Here is a 22,753-nt window from a genome sequence, read left to right on the forward strand (position 1 = left end):
ACGCGGTTAGTGAAGAAGTGGACTAGTGAGTGTTTTTGAGGTTAGTGTATGCAAAATTCCTATCCGTCAAGCAAAGACGGTGTAGCGGACTCGTAGGAAGACAGTAGATAAATAAAAAGATAATAATAATAATAATAAAATAGAATAATAAAACAAAGTAAATGATTGAATTCCATGATCGTGATTCTTTTTATTTATAGTAGCCTAGCTCCCTTCCTCGTAGTGCATGTGGCCTGTACGTGGACATCCGTCCCGTCCGGTCTAGTACCCTGACCTCCCCCCTCGTAGTGCATGGGGCCTGTACGTGGACATCCGTCCCGTCCGGTCTAGTATCCTAACCTCACTCCCCGTAGTATTTGGGACCTGTACGTGGACACCCGGCCCGTCTGGTCCAGTATCTTGGTTCCCCACATCGTAGCATTTGAGACCCGACGTGGACACCCATCCCGTTCGGTCTAGTACCTTAGATTCCCCTCCTCGTAGTGCATGTGACCTGTACGTGGACACCCGGCCCGTCTGGTCTAGTACCCTAGCTTTCCTCCTCGTAGCGCATGCGACCGACACGCGGACACCCGGCCCGTCTGGTCTAGTACCCTAGTTTTCCTCCTCGTAGCGCATGCGACCGGCACGTGGACACCCGGCCCGTCTGGTCTAGTACAATAGCTTTTCTCTTCGTAGTGCATGTGACCTGCGCGCGGACATCATTCCCGACTGGTCAATCGTACCGCCATCCTTTCTCCTCCAATCCCCCCTCGTGTCCGACAAATCCTATCCGGCTTGGCCTCGCCCCAAGGTCCAGCCCGGTGAAATTTTGGCCTACGGCACGTGGAAAGTGACTTACGTGTCCCAATCGCGGAAGTGATCAGCGGGACTATCCGGCGTCCCCATACTCGCGAAAACTGTTTGCCTGGCTTGGCCTCGCCCCAAGGTCCAGCCCGTGGAATTTTTAACCCAGGAGCAAGGTACGGCGCGACCAACTCCGACACCAACTCTCTCTCTCCCGGCGTCTATGAGAACCTTCGGTGTGACTCCCCAAACGACTCATTCACTCGTTGAATGATACTCTCTAGTCCGGTGTTTCGGTGATTTACAAATTTCTTGTAAAGGACTCCTGGATCTGACTGAGATCTGTACCCCGGCCAGAGAGCATCCTTACAAGTGGCGCCCGAGCAGGGACACCGAGACTAGCTAGAGGATCACCCAAGTGGCTTAAAGACCCACTGAAGAAAAGGAAGGGTAGAGTCACCCGAACCGATCTCCGGAAGGATCTAGAAGACTTGAGAAGGAAGTTCACACCAAACTAAATCGAAGAGGATAACCAATGATGAGTAACCCTAAGGAATCTGACGGTGAGTACGAAGAAGCCGATTTTGTTAAGAATCCAGGTATTGGAGTCCGCTGGATATACGCTCGCCGAAAAGACGAACTCAGCGCTCTCGCCCTGGAGTTTGGTTTTAAAACCGACGGAACCGTCGAGGAGACCAGGAAGGCATTCGCCAACCTCGTCAACACAGGGTCGTTCCCACAAAGTGTGTGGGACCGACTGGCTCAGTTGCAGGAGCAATATAGTAGCCGGGCCCCAAGTCCGAACCCTCCAAGCAGGAACGGTGAGACGGGACAGTTCGCAGAATCCCTCACCATTCCCATGACGTCTGGAGCTACATCGATCGGGACTCCAGCCCGCCATCGGAGGATCCACCCAGGATCGACGCACTACAAGCACAAGACACACGGAGCAGCACGGCTCCAACTCAACATCTGCTCCCCGAGAAGATGCACAAATGGAATTTACGGTTCGATGGGAGTTCAGATCCGTTGACTCTCATCGCCGCGCTCGAGGAAAAGATGACGACTTACAGGATAAATCCAGAGGAGGTACCCCGCGTTATGTCCGAGATCTTGGAGGGCCCAGCGGCACGATGGTTTCGCACGAGCCACCTACAGTCGGCCTCATGGGGAACTTTCAGGAGGGAATTCCTCGACTTCTTCCTACCACCTCGATATTTCGAGCGGTTGGAAGATGAGATACGGACCCACGTTCAGCGGAGAGGAGAGCCTTTCAAGACCTACTTGATCGAGCTCAGAACCAAGATGCAGCAAGCCGGTTATCGAGAAGAGGAAGAATTGTACCGGGCGTATGAAAACATGGCTCCAGAATACCGACTGTATATTAAACGCAGTGAATTCGCGACTTTGACACAGTTGACCCACATGGCCACAGAATATGAGAGTGTCAAACAACTCGAGACGACTCGACGCGAGCCAAAAGCAACCATGGACAGGAAGCAAGAAGAACCTCAACTTCGCCGATCGCCGAACCCATTCCGGAATCCGGTGATTTTAACGCAGACAGGACACGTGACCCACCAGATGATCGGTCAAGGAACTTCTCGAGTGGACATACGACGGGCTTGTAATCGCTGTGGAGAGAACGGACATCTCCAAAGGAACTGCCCCAATCCACGTCGGGATTTCTGTTGGGACTGTGGGCGACCAGGAGTTTTAACGATAGAATGTTGCCGTCGAAATGTGTCGGGAAACGGAGAACGCCTCCGCCGGAACCCGGGTGCGGCGGAGACGAACGGAGCAGCAACCCGACCCCAGTAAAACCCCCGTTGAGATTACACGGCGGGCTCATCACAGCAGCGATAGAAGTCGGAGGACAACGTGTGGACGCCACCATTGATACAGGGGCATCGAGGAGTTTCGTCAGTGAAAGTTTTACTCGACTGGCCGCGAGTGCAGACGAGTTACAGGATGTTGTCACTAGAATAGCGTTGGCCGATCGGTCATGTCTGGATGTGACAAAACTCTGGCGAACCTCGGTTACGTTGGCCGGCACTACGGTGCTCTTACCCATGTTAGTAATGCCCACCATGTTAGATCGTATAATACTTGGAATGGACTTCCTCAAAGTAGCGGGAACACAGGTGCGATGTGGTCGAGCTACCCTCGACTTGCAAAATGAAGCCCAAGCGGCTTGAGACCATTTTTTACAGCCAGAACTGCCAGGCCAGAAGAAGCAGAGATACCCAGTCCTATTCCCACGCGAACTATAACCCCGAACATCAATGCCGGTGCGCCCATTAGGATGGGGACGGTAGAAGACGAAGAACAGCGACAGAGCACATTATTGAGTCCGGCGCAACAAAGCTTCATCGATCGGGAACTGGCCTTATTCGAGAAACTGCACGGGGTGTCTCACGTCGCCGAGCACACCATCGTCATGCGCGACGACAAGCCCGTAAAACAAAGATATTATCCCCGGAACCCCGCGTTGCAACATGTCATCGATGCCCAAGTAGACGAACTGCTCCGTGACGGGGCCATCGAACCCTCCAGAAGCCCACACAGCGCTCCCATCGTATTGGTCAAGAAGAAAACTGGCGATTGGCGCATGTGTATAGATTACCGTCAGTTAAACGCACACTCAGTGCCCGACGCCTACCCAGTCCCGAGAATCAATCACATTCTGGAGAAATTACGCCACGCCCGATATATCTCCACGTTGGACTTGAAGCATGGCTATTGGCAAATTCCCATGGCTAGGGATAGTCGCCAATATACAGCGTTCACGGTCCCTGGGAGAGGATTGTATCAATGGAAGGTCATGCCCTTCGGGTTGCATTCTGCCAGCGCCACGTTTCAACGCGCTCTGGATAGTGTAATCGGCGTGGAAATGGAACCGGTCGCCTTCGCTTACCTAGACGATATTATTATCATAAGCGCGACAGAAGAACAGCACTTTACTCATCTCTCGGAAGTTTTCCGCAGATTGCGGGCTGCGAATTTAAGGATAAATCCAAAGAAGTGTTGCTTCTTCAAGCAGAAACTCGTTTACCTCGGCCACGTCATCAGCAGTGACGGAATTCAGACTGATCCCGAGAAGGTGTCTGCGATCAACGGGTTGAAGGCTCCCTCTAACTTAAAGGAACTCCGCCAATGGATCGGGATGGCATCGTGGTATCGGCGATTTGTCCCTAGCTTCGCGACTATTGTGCAACCGATGACCGCGCTACTAAAGAAAGGACGGAAGTGGACCTGGGGACCAGAACAGCAAGCCGCCTTGGAAGAAATTAAAAGATGCCTTACTACTGCTCCCGTATTAGGCTGTCCGGATTTCGATCAGAAGTTCATTTTGCAAACAGACGCGAGTGACGTCGGCTTGGGCGTAGTTTTATCACAGGGCTCCGAAAGTCAAGAGAAGGTCATCGCATACGCTAGCCGCCGATTAACCCCCGCGGAACAAAATTACACTACCACGGAGAAAGAGTGTCTGGCCATAATCTGGGCAATCAGGAAGATGCGATGCTGTCTGGAAGGGTACCGATTCGAGGTCGTTACTGACCATCTAGCCCTCAAGTGGCTAAATTCTATTGAGAGTCCTTCTGGCCGAATAGCGCGTTGGGCGCTAGAATTGCAGCAATTCCAATTCGACGTACGCTATCGACGAGGTAAATTAAACGTCGTGGCCGACGCACTTTCTCAACAGCCTTGTGAGATACTGCAGGGTGCTGTCGAACTCGAGGACCACTGCGACTGGATCAAAAGGATGAAGGAGCAAATACAGGAGGAACCCGAGAAATTCGCTGACTACATGATCGAAAACGACCAGCTCTACAGGAACATGGGTTACCGAGCTGATGATGAGGACTACTTCCCGTGGAAGCTCTGTGTGCCAACTTCTCGGAGAAGCCGCGTCTTACGTGAATGTCACGATTCCCCGACCGCAGGACACTTGGGAGTCCGAAAAACAATTACGCGTCTGACCCAGAGGTATTTCTGGCCCGGTATGTATCGCGACGCGAAACGCCATGTTCGCCATTGTGAATCTTGTCAAAAGTTTAAGACGGAACAAACCAAAGCGGCAGGTAAGATGCTAACCCGGGTTGTCAGCGAACCTTTCGACATTCTCTGCGCGGATTTTGTAGGCCCGCTACCCCGGTCAAAACAAGGAAATACCATGCTTCTGGTGTTTCACGACGTATTTTCGAAATGGATAGAACTGATACCCCTCCGGAAAGCCACCGCAGCTCAAGTGCAGAAAGCGTTTCGGGAACGTATACTTGCACGAGTGGGCATTCCCCGGAAGTTCGTGTGCGACAATGGAACCCAATTCACAAGCCGGGTCCTGAAAGACTATTTCACCAAGCTCGGCGTAGAAGTCCAGTACACGGCTCCATATTGTCCACAAGAGAATCCCACAGAAAGGACCAACCGCACTGTGAAGACGCTGATATCCCAGCTGTCGGAAGGCGACCAGAGTTCGTGGGATAATATGCTGCCAGAGATATCCCTCGCGATCAATAGCAGATTCGGATTCGACGGGGTATAGTCCCGCGTTCCTAACTCAAGGACGAGAACCACGCTTGCCTGCGATGCTGTATGATGAACTCACCCCCGGATCGGCGGTCGTGCATACAGGTCCTGAAGACAAGGCGTCTCACCTCAAAGGCATCTTCGACATCGTACGAGCGAATCTTCAGCGAGCGTCTCAAGACCAGGCGAGACATTATAACCTACGAAGGCGAGAATGGAGACCCACGCTCGGCGGTCAAGTTTGGCTGCGTCAGCATCCCTTATCGAAAGCAGCCGAGGGATTCGCCGCCAAACTTGCTCCCAAGTATGACGGCCCTTATACCGTTACGAAGTTCACATCTCCGAACTTGGTACGCCTGCAACGTCCCGGAGATCGACGGCGACGCATCGCCAACATATCCCAGCTCAAACCGTACTACGCAGAAGCCCCTCCGGATAGGATCGACGATAGTATTGTCGGATCGAACGACCCGATGCAGTAAGCGGCATACAGCCGCAGAATAGTATAACAACTAGTCTAGTAAACATTGTATAACCACTGTATAACCACTGTATAACCACCGAATAACCATTGTGTAACCAGTCGAGTAACTATTGTATAACCATTATAATAGATTAAGGCCGAGTCCTTTGTTAGCTACACCGTCAGGTAGGGAGTTCGAAGAGGTGGGGCAATATCAATAAGTTAAGTTTACCGTTTCAGATGGATGAAGTAATTGTGTTGTCGGACGACTCCAACGACACGGAGGTCTTCCACATGGAGACGGGTCATCATGACGGAGGCGACGAAGCGATGGAAGGGGAGTTCCTCACGTCGGACGGCGAAACAGACGGTAGCTCGGTGGAGACAGACGACTGTTCCCAGGCTCCGGAAGGATCCCGGTTCGCAGGACTCCGCGGAGGCTTGTGGAGCCCCCGACCCGACGGGTCGCGACAATATCATCATCCGACGTCGCCCCAGTCCGCTCCCTACCGCCTGGAAGACGACGAAGACGACGCCAGTGACCAGGATTCGGAGATGTTCAGCAGGCCCCCACGTTCCAGGGAAAGCTCACCAGGTGGGTCCAGCGGTTACCCCAACGGACGACGGCCAGGGGAGCCGTACTATGCGGAGTCCCGACGGCCCACCTCGGAGGAGGAGTACCCGTGGACCCGACGCGACCCTCGGTCAGGCCATCCGGGTTACCCAAAGCCCAGTCCTCCGCGATTCCCGGACGTGGAACATTCATACCATCATACGTCCGAAGACCAGGTCTGCCGGTACGCGGGACACGTCTCGTTCATGCGCATCGACGTCCGCTCGGTGGTAGTCAAAGTCCCGGGGTTACCTGCAGAGGGACCCTACGTCGACGAACCGCCATCCCCGCCTCTGCCCCCGGCGTTGGAAAACAGCAGAGTGATAGATCCCGACGTTGATGTCGAGAAGGCAGTCGGCGAGAGGATAGGACAACCGAGGACCCCGCCCCGACGTACTGTAGTGCCCCCTGTGTCGGTTTCTCTAGGGGTTCAGACATCCCCAGTCGTGGAGCGGGTCAAGGAGACGAAAATGTCTAGCCAGAGTACCCAGACCTCTCCGGCTAACCAAGTTCGGGTACAGGAGGTAGAACCCGTACAGGAAGCGGGACTCCCCGAACCCAGGATCATAACATCAGACTCCCCGGATCCCGTATACCTGGCGGGATTCGAACTGATCTCCGACAGCGAGGACGACGAAGGGGAAAGGCCATTATTCCGCCGGTGTTTCCAGACGTCGCCGCAGCAGGATCTGCGGGACGTGGACACATCGGCCAGATCTCGGCCAGATTATCCCTATCGAGGCGACGCTGGACAGCGGTGGGACGGGGCCGTAGATCCCCAGCACTTCCCCAGCTGTGCTCATCCAATCGACCAGCTGACCGAGTGGGAAGATCGCTTGCTGGACCAGGTCCTAATGGATATTTCGGAGATCGATTCGACCGAATCCGCCGCTAGGAATACCCCACCGAATGCCACGACGACGGACGGCGTAGAAGCCGTATCGAATTCCGCACTGAAGTTGACGGAACCCACAGGAGGGGAGGACGACTTTTGCCCGTTGCCGGAGGGCTGGATTGGTGGTAACGGTTTACGTTACCTACCCAGGCGTATCGTCCAGGAGATCGAGAGGAAGGTAGCGACCCGGGCCGGCCGCGGACGCCGAGTCCGCATAGCCATAGGAGGTGACGGACTCCGCTTCATCGTCACCATCAAGAGCGACGGGCGCCTCTTTATCGCGCCGCGGGAAGAAAGGGGGGGTGTAACGTACACACTTAGGTGTACAATACAATTTTTGAAGAATAATATGTAAGGTTATAGGTATAAGCGACTGACCGTGAATATTAAATATTAAGTTAGTAGTATGTAAGTTATAGTTATATATAGTGACACATAATGAATAATAAATTTTAAGTTGAAATTGAATATTAAGCTAAGTTCCGAACCCGAGTGGCAACGCCAGCAGATTTTTAGTGGGTAAGGAAAAATACTAGAAATTAAGAAATATACTAGAAATCCCGAAAGCGGGAAAAGGAGAGCGTGGGGAAGGTGGTCTCACACCGATCGAGCAGGCGGTCTCTCGTGCCGTAAAAGTAGAACGGAGCGGACGCGCCTCCCTTAACTCGCTTGCCGGATAATTCGAGTTACGCCTCGACTGCGCGAAGGCACGCGGTTAGTGAAGAAGTGGACTAGTGAGTGTTTTTGAGGTTAGTGTATGCAAAATTCCTATCCGTCAAGCAAAGACGGTGTATCGGACTCGTAGGAAGACAGTAGATAAATAAAAAGATAATAATAATAATAATAAAATAGAATAATAAAACAAAGTAAATGATTGAATTCCATGATCGTGATTCTTTTTATTTATAGTAGCCTAGCTCCCTTCCTCGTAGTGCATGTAGCCTGTACGTGGACATCCGTCCCGTCCGGTCTAGTACCCTGACCTCCCCCCTCGTAGTGCATGGGGCCTGTACGTGGACATCCGTCCCGTCCGGTCTAGTATCCTAACCTCACTCCCCGTAGTATTTGGGACCTGTACGTGGACACCCGGCCCGTCTGGTCCAGTATCTTGGTTCCCCACATCGTAGCATTTGAGACCCGACGTGGACACCCATCCCGTTCGGTCTAGTACCTTAGATTCCCCTCCTCGTAGTGCATGTGACCTGTACGTGGGCACCCGGCCCGTCTGGTCTAGTACCCTAGCTTTCCTCCTCGTAGCGCATGCGACCGACACGCGGACACCCGGCCCGTCTGGTCTAGTACCCTAGTTTTCCTCCTCGTAGCGCATGCGACCGGCACGTGGACACCCGGCCCGTCTGGTCTAGTACAATAGCTTTTCTCTTCGTAGTGCATGTGACCTGCGCGCGGACATCATTCCCGACTGGTCAATCGTACCGCCATCCTTTCTCCTCCAATCCCCCCTCGTGTCCGACAAATCCTATCCGGCTTGGCCTCGCCCCAAGGTCCAGCCCGGTGAAATTTTGGCCTACGGCACGTGGAAAGTGACTTACGTGTCCCAATCGCGGAAGTGATCAGCGGGACTATCCGGCGTCCCCATACTCGCGAAAACTGTTTGCCTGGCTTGGCCTCGCCCCAAGGTCCAGCCCGTGGAATTTTTAACCCAGGAGCAAGGTACGGCGCGACCAACTCCGACACCAACTCTCTCTCTCCCGGCGTCTATGAGAACCTTCGGTGTGACTCCCCAAACGACTCATTCACTCGTTGAATGATACTCTCTAGTCCGGTGTTTCGGTGATTTACAAATTTCTTGTAAAGGACTCCTGGATCTGACTGAGATCTGTACCCCGGCCAGAGAGCATCCTTACAATTTTAATCCAATTATAATAAACAATTCAATGTTGTGGATAATGTGTTTAAAAAATACAATACAATTAAAACCGTCGTGCATCATTGTGTACGGTGTACCAGATTTCGACAGCAATGTGCACTGCAATTAATGGGGCAGATTCCGGATCAAAGAGCTACTACATCACAACCATTTAACGCATTCACGAGTAGACTACGCCGGACCTATTAATATGATAGTTTCAAATGGAAGAGGACAAAAATCGTAAAAACGATACATCGCCGTTTTTGTATGTATGAGCACAAAAGCCGTTCACTTAGAAGCAGTAAGTGATCTTACTAATGAAGCTTTTATGGCAGCCCTAAAACGATACGTAGCAAGAAAAGGACGATGCAGACTATATATTCTGACAATGGTACTAACTTTGTTAAAAAAAATTAAATATTGTCCTTATAGAAGCAATTAAATGAAAGTGTATAAATCCGACCCTAGCATACAATGGCAATTTATTCCCCCGGCAAGTCCTCACTTTGGAGAAATTTCGGTATAACATCATTTAAAACGAGTCATAGGAGACAGCACAATTACTTAGGAAGAAATGAGCACATTATTAGCAGAAATTGAAGACATTGAATTCCAGGCCGTTGTATTCGATGGATGACGAAAATAATCTTGAAGAGATTTTGACAACAGCGCATTTTCTAATTGTAAGACTAACACTTGATATACCAGAAGAGATGCCGGGCATCTTAATTTTGTCCTGCCGTTTATTACGTATCGTTTCCGGGTGGAAGCCGGAAACGTGACTTCTGGGAGGAACTCACTGATATGGGCCGGAATTACGCAAACCGTGACGGGCTCAGTGATCACGACCTGTCTTGGGTGCGTATTCCAAAACCGCACCGGGCGTCGGTGATCCTCTCCAGGTCGTAGAGCCGACATAATGTCGAACTCTTACGGATCCACCACCGCTACCAAGACATTCTACCAGAACACTTACCCGGATATTCCTCCTGGGTGATGTTTCCTCGAAGCTCGTCGGAACGCAAGTGCCTGGTCTGGGGCTATGGCTCCGCCTATATAGGCGTCGGTTAGTGTGATCAGATCGGACGATGACGATAATCACGCTTTGGGTAATCGAGTTATTGGGCGATGATTATCGGCGATCAATAACTTCATCGAATAAGTGTGACCGGGTGCTGTTGGCTTTAATCGCGCGTTTGAATAATGTCGTTGTACTTAGTTTTATTAGTTGTTGTGACGGTGGGCCAGTCACTTTGAATGGGCCCTCGTATTTCGGTGCTAACTTGGCTGCAAACCCAATAGCTGCCTTTGATAATGGATGTTGTCGTTCCCATACGAGATCTCCTACTTTGGGTCTCCAGCCTCTTTTCCGTAGGTTGTACTTTCTGGCTTGATCTTGTGCTGCTTTTTTCATGTTCCGATGTACCAACTTGCTTGTTTCTTTTATGCGATGCAACCGTGCTTCGATCCTTTACTAATCCGTTGTAACGTACACACTTAGACGGTGTACGATACAATGATTGATAGTATGAAAGGTTATAGGTGTAAGCGACTTATCATGAATAATAAATATTAAGTTAGTAGTATGTAAGATTATAGTTGTAAGCGACGTGTTATGGATAATAAATATTAAGTTGTAACCGAATAGTAAGTCATAGTTAAGTTCAAAACCCGAGTGGCAATGCTAGCCTATATTTAGCGAGTTAATAGAAAATACTAGAAAGTAAGGAATTTACCAGGATTCCCGAACGCAAGAAAAAGGAAGCGTGGGGAAGGTGGTCGTACAACGATCGAGTTGGCGGTCTCTTGTGTCGGAATAGTAAGACGGGACAGACGTGTCTCCGGCAGTAATTTTTCGTGTAATCCGAAGTAACACAACACGGTCGCGCGACGGCACGCGGAAAGTGAATAAGTGGGCTGATCAGCGTTCCGAGGTTAGTGTACATAATATTCCGCTCCGTTAAGGAAAGACGGTATTAGATAAATAAAACAATCTAGCAAAAAATAAAGAAAAGAAGTGAAAGTGAAAACCCTCGTTTGTGATTTTTATTCGTAGTCTATCAGTAGCTTCTTTCCTCGTAGTGCATGCGATCTGTACGCGGACACCCGACACGTCTGGTCAAGTACCCTATCTTCCCCCCTCGTAGTATATGTGACCTGTACGCGGACACCCAACCCGTCTGGCCAAGTACCCAAGCTTCCCCCCTCGTAGTATTTGTGACCTGTACGCGGACACCCGGCCCGTCTGGTTTAGAATCCTAGCTTCCCTCCTCGTAGTATTTGTGACCTGTATGCGGACACCCGTCCCGTCTGGTCTAGTACCCCAGTTTCCCTCGTCGTAGTGCATGCGACCGGTACGCGGACACCCGGTCCGTCTGGTCTCCGACACACGGAAAACGAATTGTGCGCCCCAATCACGGAAGGGACCAGTGACATCACCCAACGTTTCCACTCTCGTGAAATCGTTTGCCTGGCTTGGCCTCGCCCCAACGTCCAGCCCGTTGGATTTTTAACTCCGGAGCAAGATACGACGCGATCAACTCCGACATCACTCTCTCTCCCGGCGTCCATGAGAACCTTTGGCGTGACCCCCCAAACGACTCTTTCACTTTCACTTTCAAACTTTATCTATCGCGGGATCTAATTATTCCGTTTGCCGACTCAAAGTATCGACGTGGGGTCTAAAGTTCAAAACTAAACGGGATTTAACGGCAGTTGCTTGGGTACAAATTTCCATCATTTTGGCGTTGCATCATTATGGCTCTAAGCACGTGAGAGCTCGCATCTTAAGGACAGGCGGGCTTGACAAGGCTTTCTTTAAACTAGTAAAATCTTATTTTTCCAGTTGTTTCTTCGGAAACGGTCCTCTATTTTTAAGCAAATCAGATTACGGCTTAGCAAAACTTACGAAAGTATGAAAACAGACCTAAACTAGAATGGAGGTACTTGTAGTTAAGGGGTGTAGGGTATTTACGAATGGCTTGTATGTGTGCTTCGTTTGTAGGTACAAGTGATAGTACAGACATTGTATCCTAAATAGTCAACGCAGTTCTTTAGAAATTTAATTTTCTTGTAGTTGATTTCAAGATTTGAAAAGTACAAGGTGCCGCTAGAATAATGTCATCTACATATATAATCATAAGCCTCACGTTTACGTATAGTTTCATGGAGTACGTTGGAAATAAATCGCTGAAACACAGCAGGCCCATTTTTCAGACCCATTGGCATACGCAGGTACTCGAAGAGCCCGTCAGGCGTAATAAATGTGGTGTATTTTACTGACTCAGCTTCCATACCGATTTGATGAAATACACTTTTCAGTCGACAACTGAAAATACTTTTTACCTTCAAGATAGACGGTCTTCGATTAGTGGGGACGGAAAGTTATCACTAACTGTCATTCTTTTAACCCTCCATAATCGATGCAGATTCTGATTTCCCAATTCTTTTTCTTGACAAGAACTATGTTACAGGCTAACAACTCGGCAACGGTTGTATCACCAATGCCTCTCTCTAAGTATGACAATCTTCTCGGCCTATTATGAAAGGGTTCTGTACCGGTTAACTGTATGCATTAGGTATCTTATCCAAGTATTGAGGCTGATAGATATCACTGCATGTCTCAGCTGAAGAAAAATCGCTGCCTATATTCACATAATCAAGGTCAGTAGCCATAGATCCACAAATCCTGTTTATCTCAGAAAGCCATTCAGCCAGGGATTAATCAGGAACCAAGGGTGCATTCGGGCTTACAGAACCCGAACTTAGCTTTAGGGCTTGCGTTTTATCTAAGGGTAACTTTTTATTCATATTAATTAGCAAGGATGTACAGAATGATTCATTAACAAAAGCAATACGATTTTTTACAGAAACTATACGTTCCATTCACGTTTTCAATTATTTCTTTTCAAAAAAGTAAATTATTGAGTAATTGAACAGGGCTCTACCAAGTAGGAGCGCTGTAGGCAAGATAAGATTGGGATTGTCATAAACTCCTAATTCATAATACTTATCCTCGAACAAAATTGAACACGATGTTTTTCCATGCATAGGTATTGATGATCCACCAATTCCACGAAAAGGACTTCTTCTTAATTGATGATTTGTATTTAGGTACGGGACTTTCCAATGAACTTGTTGGGCTTCCGGTATCTAAAAAAGGAAATACATCTTTAATATCGGTGCATCCAGCTGAAATACTTGTTCTTAAACTTACTAACTGAATAAACTGCTTGACATCGATGCTCTCTTCAGCTACTGGCAAGGTTAATCCCACGGTGCGTTTGGGACACTTCGAAACAGATGAAATATCCATTATTTGGTCTTTTCGTCTTCATTTAGCAAACATTATTTATCCAAAAGCTGTGGATATCTGAAGTTGGATGGGATGAATTTCTGGATGAAAAAGTTGCTTGTGAATGGATAAATTTGAATGCAAAATTAAAAGCAATAGAGAACGTTAGGATTCCACGACGAACTAGGAGGATCGGAAAATGAACCTATAGAAATACATGGGTTTGCAGACGCGTCGTTTGCCTCATAAGTATATGGGAATACATCAAGTGGGATTACCATAGTAGCACAAAAAAGCAAAACAAAAGTTAATCCATCAAAAAACTGAAAAACTCTACCAAAATTGGAATTGTGTGCCGCACATATACCAGCAAAATTGTAGAATCTAGTTACTGCGACCATAGCGACGAAAACTGATGTCTTAGCTTGGAGTGATTCAATAATTGCGTTAAGTTTGATAAAAAGTTTGAGAAATAAAGACAATAAAACCAGTAATTGGCATTAACGACTGCATGGATACTCATTGGGTCAAAGGAAAATCCTGCTGCTTTAGGAACGAGAGATATGCAATTAGACAAGCTTGGAAAGTCTGAACTTTGGTGGAAGGACCGAAATGGCTTAAAAAGAAAAGAAAGACTGGCCCTTGGAAGAGGAGGAGACAGTACTACAAAATTTAAGCATGGTAAAACTGGAAAACGTTCTGCATGATATGAAAAATTAATTCAGCAACATGGAAAAATTGATTAAAGTAATGGCTTATGTAATGAGATTCTTAGATCGATGTAAAAAGAAATCTTGTTAGGATCAAATAATTTATCACTAGAAGAATTGGAACGAGTGGAAATAAAAAATTTTAAGATACATCAGCTTAAAGAATTTCCAGAAGAAGTCGAAAAATTGAAAGGAAAAAAGGAGATAGACTCCAAGAGTAAATAAGCACCCTTACATCCATTTTTAGATAATAATGAAATTTTAAGAGTCGGAGGCAGACTACAATTTTCGGAGCTAAATTTTAATCCAATTATAATAAACAATTCAATGTTGTGAATAATGTGTTTAAAAAATACAATACAATTAAAACCGTCGTGCATCATTGTGTACGGTGTACCAGATTTCGACAGCAATGTGCACTGCAATTAATGGGGCAGATTCCGGATCAAAGAGCTACTACATCACAACCATTTACGCATTCACGAGTAGACTACGCCGGACCTATTAATATGATAGTTTCAAATGGAAGAGGACAAAAATCGTAAAAACGATACATCGCCGTTTTTGTATGTATGAGTACAAAAGCCGTTCACTTAGAAGCAGTAAGTGATCTTACTAATGAAGCTTTTATGGCAGCCCTAAAACGATACGTAGCAAGAAAAGGACGATGCAGACTATATATTCTGACAATGGTACTAACTTTGTTAAAAAAAATTAAATATTGTCCTTATAGAAACAATTAAATGAAAGTGTATAAATCCGACCCTAGCATACAATGGCAATTTATACCCCCGGCAAGTCCTCACTTTGGAGGAATTTCGGTAAAACATCATTTAAAACGAGTCATAGGAGACAGCACAATTACTTAGGAAGAAATGAGCACATTATTAGCAGAAATTGAAGACATTGAATTCCAGGCCGTTGTATTCGATTGATGACGAAAATAATCTTGAAGAGATTTTGACAACAGCGCATTTTCTAATTGTAAGACTAACACTTGATATACCAGAAGAGATGCCGGGCATCTTAATTTTGTCCTGCCGTTTATTACGTATCGTTTCCGGGTGGAAGTCGGAAACGTGACTTCTGGGAGGAACTCACTGATATGGGCCGGAATTACGCAAACCGTGACGGGCTCAGTGATCACGACCTGTCTTGGGTGCGTATTCCAAAACCGCACCGGGCGTCGGTGATCCTCTCCAGGTCGTAGAGCTGACTTAAAGTCGAACTCTTACGGATCCACCACCGCTACCAAGACATTCTACCAGAACACTTACCCGGATATTCCTCCTGGGTGATGTTTCCTCGAAGCTCGTCGGAACGCAAGTGCCTGGTCTGGGGCTATGGCTCCGCCTATATAGGCGTCGGTTAGTGTGATCAGATCGGACGATGACGATAATCACGCTTTGGGTAATCGAGTTATTGGGCGATGATTATCGGCGATCAATAACTTCATCGAATAAGTGTGACCGGGTGCTGTTGGCTTTAATCGCGCGTTTGAATAATGTCGTTGTACTTAGTTTTATTAGTTGTTGTGACGGTGGGCCAGTCACTTTGAATGGGCCCTCGTATTTCGGTGCTAACTTGGCTGCAAACCCAATAGCTGCCTTTGATAATGGATGTTGTCGTTCCCATACGAGATCTCCTACTTTGGGTCTCCAGCCTCTTTTCCGTAGGTTGTACTTTCTGGCTTGATCTTGTGCTGCTTTTTTCATGTTCCGATGTACCAACTTGCTTGTTTCTTTTATGCGATGCAACCGTGCTTCGATCCTTTACTATTCCAAATCCGTAAATCCGTTGTAACGTACACACTTAGACGGTGTACGATACAATGATTGATAGTATGAAAGGTTATAGGTGTAAGCGACTTATCATGAATAATAAATATTAAGTTAGTAGTATGTAAGATTATAGTTGTAAGCGACGTGTTATGGATAATAAATATTAAGTTGTAACCGAATAGTAAGTCATAGTTAAGTTCAAAACCCGAGTGGCAATGCTAGCCTATATTTAGCGAGTTAATAGAAAATACTAGAAAGTAAGGAATATACCAGAATTCCCGAACGCAAGAAAAAGGGAGCGTGGGGAAGGTGGTCGTACAACGATCGAGTTGGCGGTCTCTTGTGTCGGAATAGTAAGACGGGACAGACGTGTCTCCGTTTTTCGTGTAGTCCGATGTAACACAACGCGCGACGGCACGCGGAAAGTGAATAAGTGGGCTGATCAGCGTTCCGAGGTTAGTGTACATAATATTCCGCTCCGTTAAGGAAACACGCTATTAGATAAATAAAACAATCTAGCAAAAAATAAAGAAAAGAAGTGAAAGTGAAAACCCTCGTTTGTGATTTTTATTCGTAGTCTATCAGTAGCTTCTTTCCTCGTAGTGCATGCGATCTGAACGCGGACACCCGACACGTCTGGTCAAGTACCCTAGCTTCCCCCTCGTAGTATATGTGACCTGTACGCGGACACCCGGCCCGTCTGGTTTAGAATCCTAGCTTCCTTCCTCATAGTATTTGTGACCTGTACGCGGACGACCGTCCCGTCTGGTCTAGTACCCCAGTTTCCCTCGTCGTAGTGCATGCGACCGGTACGCGGACACCCGGCCCGTCTGGTCTCCGACACACGGAAAACGACTTGTGCGCCCCAATCACGGAAGGGACCAGTGACATCACCCAACGTTTCCACTCTCGTGAAATCGTTTGCCTGGCTTGGCCTCGCCCCAACGTCCAGCCCGTTGGATTTTTAACTCCGGAGCAAGATACGACGCGATCAACTCCGACATCACTCTCTCTCCCGGCGTCCATGAGAACCTTCGGCGTGACCCCCCAAAACGACTCTTTCACTCGTTGAATGAAACTCTCTAGTCCGGTGTTTCGGTGATTTAAAAATTTCCTGTAAAGGACTCCTGGACCTGACTGAGATCTGTACCCCTGTACAGACTTCCAGGTTGTCGTATTTCCCGTCCGTATAGTAGATACGCCGGGCTGTATCCTGTTGACTCTGACCTGCTGCTATTGATAGTATCCATATCGTGTGAGAATCTGTTCTCGTAATATTTTTATTACGATTTCCGTAGTTGCTACTCTGGCGGCTGCTAGCTCCACCCATTTAGAGAACTTATCAAACATAACTAGAAGCATGTAATTGCCGTTGCTAGACCTCGGTAGTGGACCAACGAAGTCTATGGAGAGGGTTTCCCGGGGTGCTTTTGCTATCTGTGTCAGCATTTTCCCTGCCGCCTGCTGCTGTGAGGTCTTGTACCATTGGCATGTTTCACAGCGTCGGACCACTAATCATTCAACAAATAGACTGGTCATTTCATACAACGATTTTGAACACAAAAAAACGAAAAGCGGGAGACCCCGTGCTCACAGCAGAGGGCCCCTGCACTTCGTGTGCGTTCGGGTTTTTTGCTCTCTCATTCTTATTCTCATTTTTATGCTCACGCACTCATTGCACGAGTTCAGTCGTTCAGTCGCAGAGAGGCGCTTTTTGAAGAAGGCTGTCCTGCGCTTGAATTCGTCTTTGTATGTATGCGTGATCATGCATTATCATACACGGGACCATGTGTGCGTTTATTTCATTTCGACGTATCAAGAATATTTTGTCTTTTGCCACTTTTCAAACTTGGTACCCTAAGAATATGGGCGTATTAACTATTGGGTTATGATAAAAATATGAATATTATATGTTATAATATATTTTTTTAATATTTGAGCATACATTTTATTTTTTTTTACAAATTCAAATCAGTGGTAGTGTAATAAATAGTTTTTAATATTTTTAGTCTTTGTAACTCCGTCTGTTAAGAACGGGCTTTATTAATTTAATCTCACTTGACTTGAGAATAAAGTTGGCTTGGCTCACAATTCATATAGCTGCACAAGCTATACATGATATGCTTACATGGTAACCGAATGGTCAGCCGCGCATGCAGACATGCCGGCTCAGCATTTAGGATGTGCATAAAATTGTTGTGTGGGTCGAATTACTCCGCACTTGAAGTGCTGGGAATATTTGGACATAAGAAAATGCCACAATGTTGCAGTGATATAAGCGGTACAATGTGTACCCGATATGTGAGCTTACTATATCTCCCTTCTTTTGAAAAATAACGTTATATATGGAGTTATTTTTGTTAATTATTGTGTTAAATATATATATTAGAAAAACTTGTTTATACCCTTGCAGAGGGTATTATAATTTCAGTCAGAAGTTTGCAACGCAGTGAAGGAGTCGTTTCCGACCCTATAAAGTATATATATTCTTGATCAGCATCACTAGTAGAGTCGATCTAGCCATGTCCGTCTGTCCGTCCGTCTGTCCGTCCGTCTGTCCGTCCGTTTATATGCAAACTAGTCTCTCAGTTTTAAAGCTATCTGCATGAAACTTTCCCAAAAGTTGTCTTTCTATTGCAGGTAGTATATAAGTCGGAACGAGCCGGATCGGACGACTATAGCATATAGCTCCCATAGGAACAATCGGAAAAATAAATGAAAAAAATTATAACTTTGCTGTTTTTTAATTTTTTGTTTAGTTCTTCGAGATATAGTAATGGTTTAATATTTCAGAATTACGGTTTAAATTTCATCAAAATCGGACGTCTATAGCAAATAGCTCCCATAGAAATAATAAAAATATATAAAATAACTATCTAATAATTGAGCTGCAAATCATCATAGTTTCAATGTTTTTCAGCATATACTCAAGTAAATCATAATTTAAATGTTTTCAAAAGTATTTAATTCATGCAATAGCTGCAAGGGTATATGACCTTCGGCTTGCCGAAGTTTGCTTTCTTTCTTGTTTTTTTGTTATTATTATTATTTTTTGGTTTATATAGTAAATGTTGGAAAAGTTAGTGAAGTCGAAACTTGGAAAATTTATGCGACTATTTCTTATTATTTATTATTATAATAAAGAAATTATTTTTTTTTTTTTGAAGATGTAATTTTATTTTTTTTTTCTTATGAATGGCCATCCTACAAAATCTATTCTATAAAAATTTTATGTCTATCCTTATGAAATGTCTGGGTTTTGTTTTTTGGATAAAAATTGTTATATTATTAGGGTTCTATCTTCTTTTCCATATATGGTACTGTATATTTAAAGTCTAGCTTATAGCCAGTTTCATTTTTAAAAAAAACCTGGTCTCCTATTTTTAATTCAAAGTCTAAGCTATTTTTGTCGTATCTTTCTTTTTGTTTTTGCCTATTAGTTCTCATTTATATGCCTGTTCTAATCTAAATTTAGATTCCTTAGCAAAAGCTTCTATATTATATAATGGTTCTATTCTATCTATGCTATTGAAATGTTTTGGTAAGTTTGGAGTTTTCCCAAATATTAGTTAATATGGACAATAATCATGTGCCATAGAGAGGCTTGTGTTAAAGCAGTACACGAAGTATTGTAGCCATACATCCCAATCTGTTTTATCAACTGAGATGTATGAGCGTATGAACTCGTTAAGTGTTCTGTGGCCTCGCTCCACTGTTCCGACAGTCTGGTGATGGTGTGTAGTAGAATTTATGTTTTTGATATCGGATTATTGAATTTGTATATTCTGTTCCCATGTTCGTAACGAACGTCTTCATTTGACCGTACTTCAGAATAAATTCTTGAAATATAGCTTTTGTTATTGTTTTTGCACTTTTCTTTGGAATTGGTATTGCTACAAGGTATTTTGTTAAATCGCAGATTAAAGTAACTGCGTATTCATTCCCTTGTTCAGACTTAGGCAGTGGACCGATCGTGTCCACGATTACCCTGTCGAAAGCTGTTTGTGGTGTTTCTGTAATGGTTAATGGGGTCTTCGTATGCGTGGTTATCTTCGCTTTTTGGCATTTTATGCATTTTCGTATGTACTCTGTAATATATCGTGTAATGTCTTTTGACCTTGACCAAGGTTTTACAAATGCCAGTATAACCTCCTTGAATTGGTTCATCATGGTATGTAGACATAATTGCTTCTTTTTCTTTTTCAGAATTTATTAGGATCACCGGGTTGAGTACCACTACTCTCAATGATTTCAATGTTTTATTGCCCATTTTCTTGAAATTATCTATAAAAACGTATTCAAAGATATTTTCCCACGGTGCCACTTTGAGTTGGCTGATTTGATGTATACCGGCTTGCTTCTCAAGCCTTTGGAAAAACTGACCTAAGTCAAGGATTCCATTGGTATATAAATCGCTAATATCATATCTTGCAGTAATTTTTTTCCATGTTTAAATAGACATAGCATATTTCTTACGTGCAAGGTCACTACTTTACGGTCTTTGTCATTGTTTATAACTATGTATACGTTGGGCTTTGAAGCTTTTTCTATAGATTGCCTAGGCAAGTCTATTTCTTTTTCTCCTGCGCAGGATTTCTGTCTACTTTGGTATCTTGTTGTGACTTTATTTATATTTCCGGTTATATTTTGTAGTTCTTTGATGGTTATTCCTGATAACGCATCAGCTACGTAATTGTCTTTTCCCTTTAAATATTCAACTGTGAAGTTGTATTCTTCTAATTCTAGCCTCATACGTGTCAGTTTGGAACTTGGGTTAGTCATAGAGAACAAGTATGTTAACGGTCTGTGATCTGTTTTGATAATGAAATGTTTGCCATAAATGAATGGTCGAAAATGTAATATTGTGTAATATTTGTGTTCTGCAATTTTTTCAAAAATGTTCGCTTGGTTTTGTATTTTGTTTAATAAAAAAATTTGAATTTTCACTGCCCCGAGCGGCGATTTTTACTTCCGCTTTTGATTTAATATATCGTATTATGTGTGGTGTAAAAACATTATTTACTGGTAATATTCTCGATTCTCTTTGTAACAAAGTCAGAACGCAAATAAAATCGCGGCGGCGTTCGCTTACGAGCTCTCATTAAATATATATATATATATATATTTGCAAATTGTAATAAATTTATGTATGTTTCTTTCTCGCTCTCATTCTTTTAGTGATCATAAAAATCCTGCTTGCATGTTATTTGCCCTGGAGGTTGTCGCACTTTTTCATCATTATGCTTCACAAGTTTTTCGCGCTTTAGCGCTTTTCATGTTTTTCTTGTATTTCTCATATATGTTGTTGTTTAATATGTGTGTGTGTTTGTGTGGATGTGTGTTTATATATATTTTCTTTTTTTTTTGCTGTTTTTACATAGGTTTTACCATTTTTTTGTAGTTTTTTTTTTATTTTTGTTCTTTTGTTTTCATTTTTTCAACATATTTTCTGTGTTGTTGGTTTTTTGTGTTTTCTTTCTTTTTTCAAAGTAGCAAAAACTTGACTCTCATATTCTTGCGGTTTTCTTTTTCCCTTCGTAAATACGTAAATATTTCTGTCTTGATTATATTCCTGCCTAGCTTTTAGGGACTGAGAAGAACTCAGCAAAATATTGTCATCAAACTAAAATTTATGAACTTAGTTATCACATCTGATTGATTAAATAATTTAATAAATTTCCTTTCGATAAAATTGAAAATAGAAAAAAAAAATGTTGTGTTAGTTTTCATATAACTGATTTACAGTGGTTAGTATTTTTCGAGCAGCGCTTTCGCGCATCGGCTCGGGTTTGGAAGTTTATAATTAAAGGCAACTTAAATGCAGCCCTTGTTGCATTACTTTGCTCGTCTGCAAAGCTCTTTTGGTTTAATTTGTTGTGTTCTTGTCGTGCCCGGTACTCTATTGTGAGGCGTGGTCCATCGTTGGGACACAACTGCAAAGCCTCTTCTAGGCTTGGTGCGTCTCTTTGCTCAACAGGAGCAGGGACCTCCCACGACGGTGCAGAGGGCGGACTGCCTTCCGCACTCATGTGCCTTCTTCGTTGGTGTAGCCGGTGGTGAAGCCACACTTCAGCTTCCATCGTTGGTGTAGAAGGGTTTGTCATTCCTTCCACACATGTCCTGGTCAACTTTTCTTTCTTTTTCTTCCTTCTTTTTTTTTGTATTGGTTTTGTATTATTATTTTGTCCGAGTATTTTGGACTCAGGCGGCGCCGGTGCTGGTCATCTCACAGACTGATTAATTTAGACTTAGTCCACTGCCACTACCATAAACTGTAAACTGCCATGTAATAAATTGTTTTCTTAATAACTTTTATTTTTTTTTTCATATTTATTTCTTACATGTTTGTTTTCTTAATAACTTTTTTTTTAGATATTTGTTTCGTACATGTTTGTTTCCTTAATAACTATTTTTTTTTGATATTTATTTCGTACATGTTTGTTCAATTTACTCTCGCACATGTCACGGTCGCCATGTAATAAATAGTTTTTTAATATTTTTAGTCTTTGTAAATCCGTTTGTTAAAAACGGGATTTATTAATTGAAACTCACTTGACTTGAGAATAAAGTTGGCTTGGCTTACAATTCATATAGCTCCACGAGCAGCGCCGCGGCCAACGCTTATGTATCTAAATATATATGTTAATGTATACGTAAGTATATATAGGCGGCGCAAGCAGCGGCCGCGCATGAGAGAGAGAGTGTTATGCTCACATGGTAACCGAATGGTCGGCCGCGCATGCAGACATGCCGGCTCAGCATTTAGGATGTGCATAACATTGTTGTGTGGGTCGAATTATTCCGCCCT

General features: G+C 44.8%; 1 protein-coding gene across 1 annotated transcript; it reads right to left on the bottom strand.

The window, feature by feature from the left end:
• Window positions 1-12,880: 12,880 nt before the first annotated feature.
• LOC121467005 lies at window positions 12,881-13,857 on the bottom strand. Its single transcript, XM_041707808.1, has 3 exons — window positions 13,377-13,857; window positions 13,108-13,312; window positions 12,881-12,948 (listed from the first exon to the last, which is right to left on the bottom strand). The coding sequence occupies exons 1-3, from the start codon at window positions 13,473-13,475 to the stop codon at window positions 12,881-12,883; spliced, it is 372 nt and encodes a 123-aa protein (XP_041563742.1). The 5' UTR covers window positions 13,476-13,857.
• Between the last annotated feature and the right edge of the window lie 8,896 nt (window positions 13,858-22,753).

Source organism: Drosophila elegans, unplaced genomic scaffold, assembly GCF_018152505.1.
Source record: "Drosophila elegans isolate 14027-0461.03 unplaced genomic scaffold, ASM1815250v1 contig_184, whole genome shotgun sequence".
Taxonomy (NCBI): Eukaryota; Metazoa; Arthropoda; class Insecta; order Diptera; family Drosophilidae; genus Drosophila; species Drosophila elegans.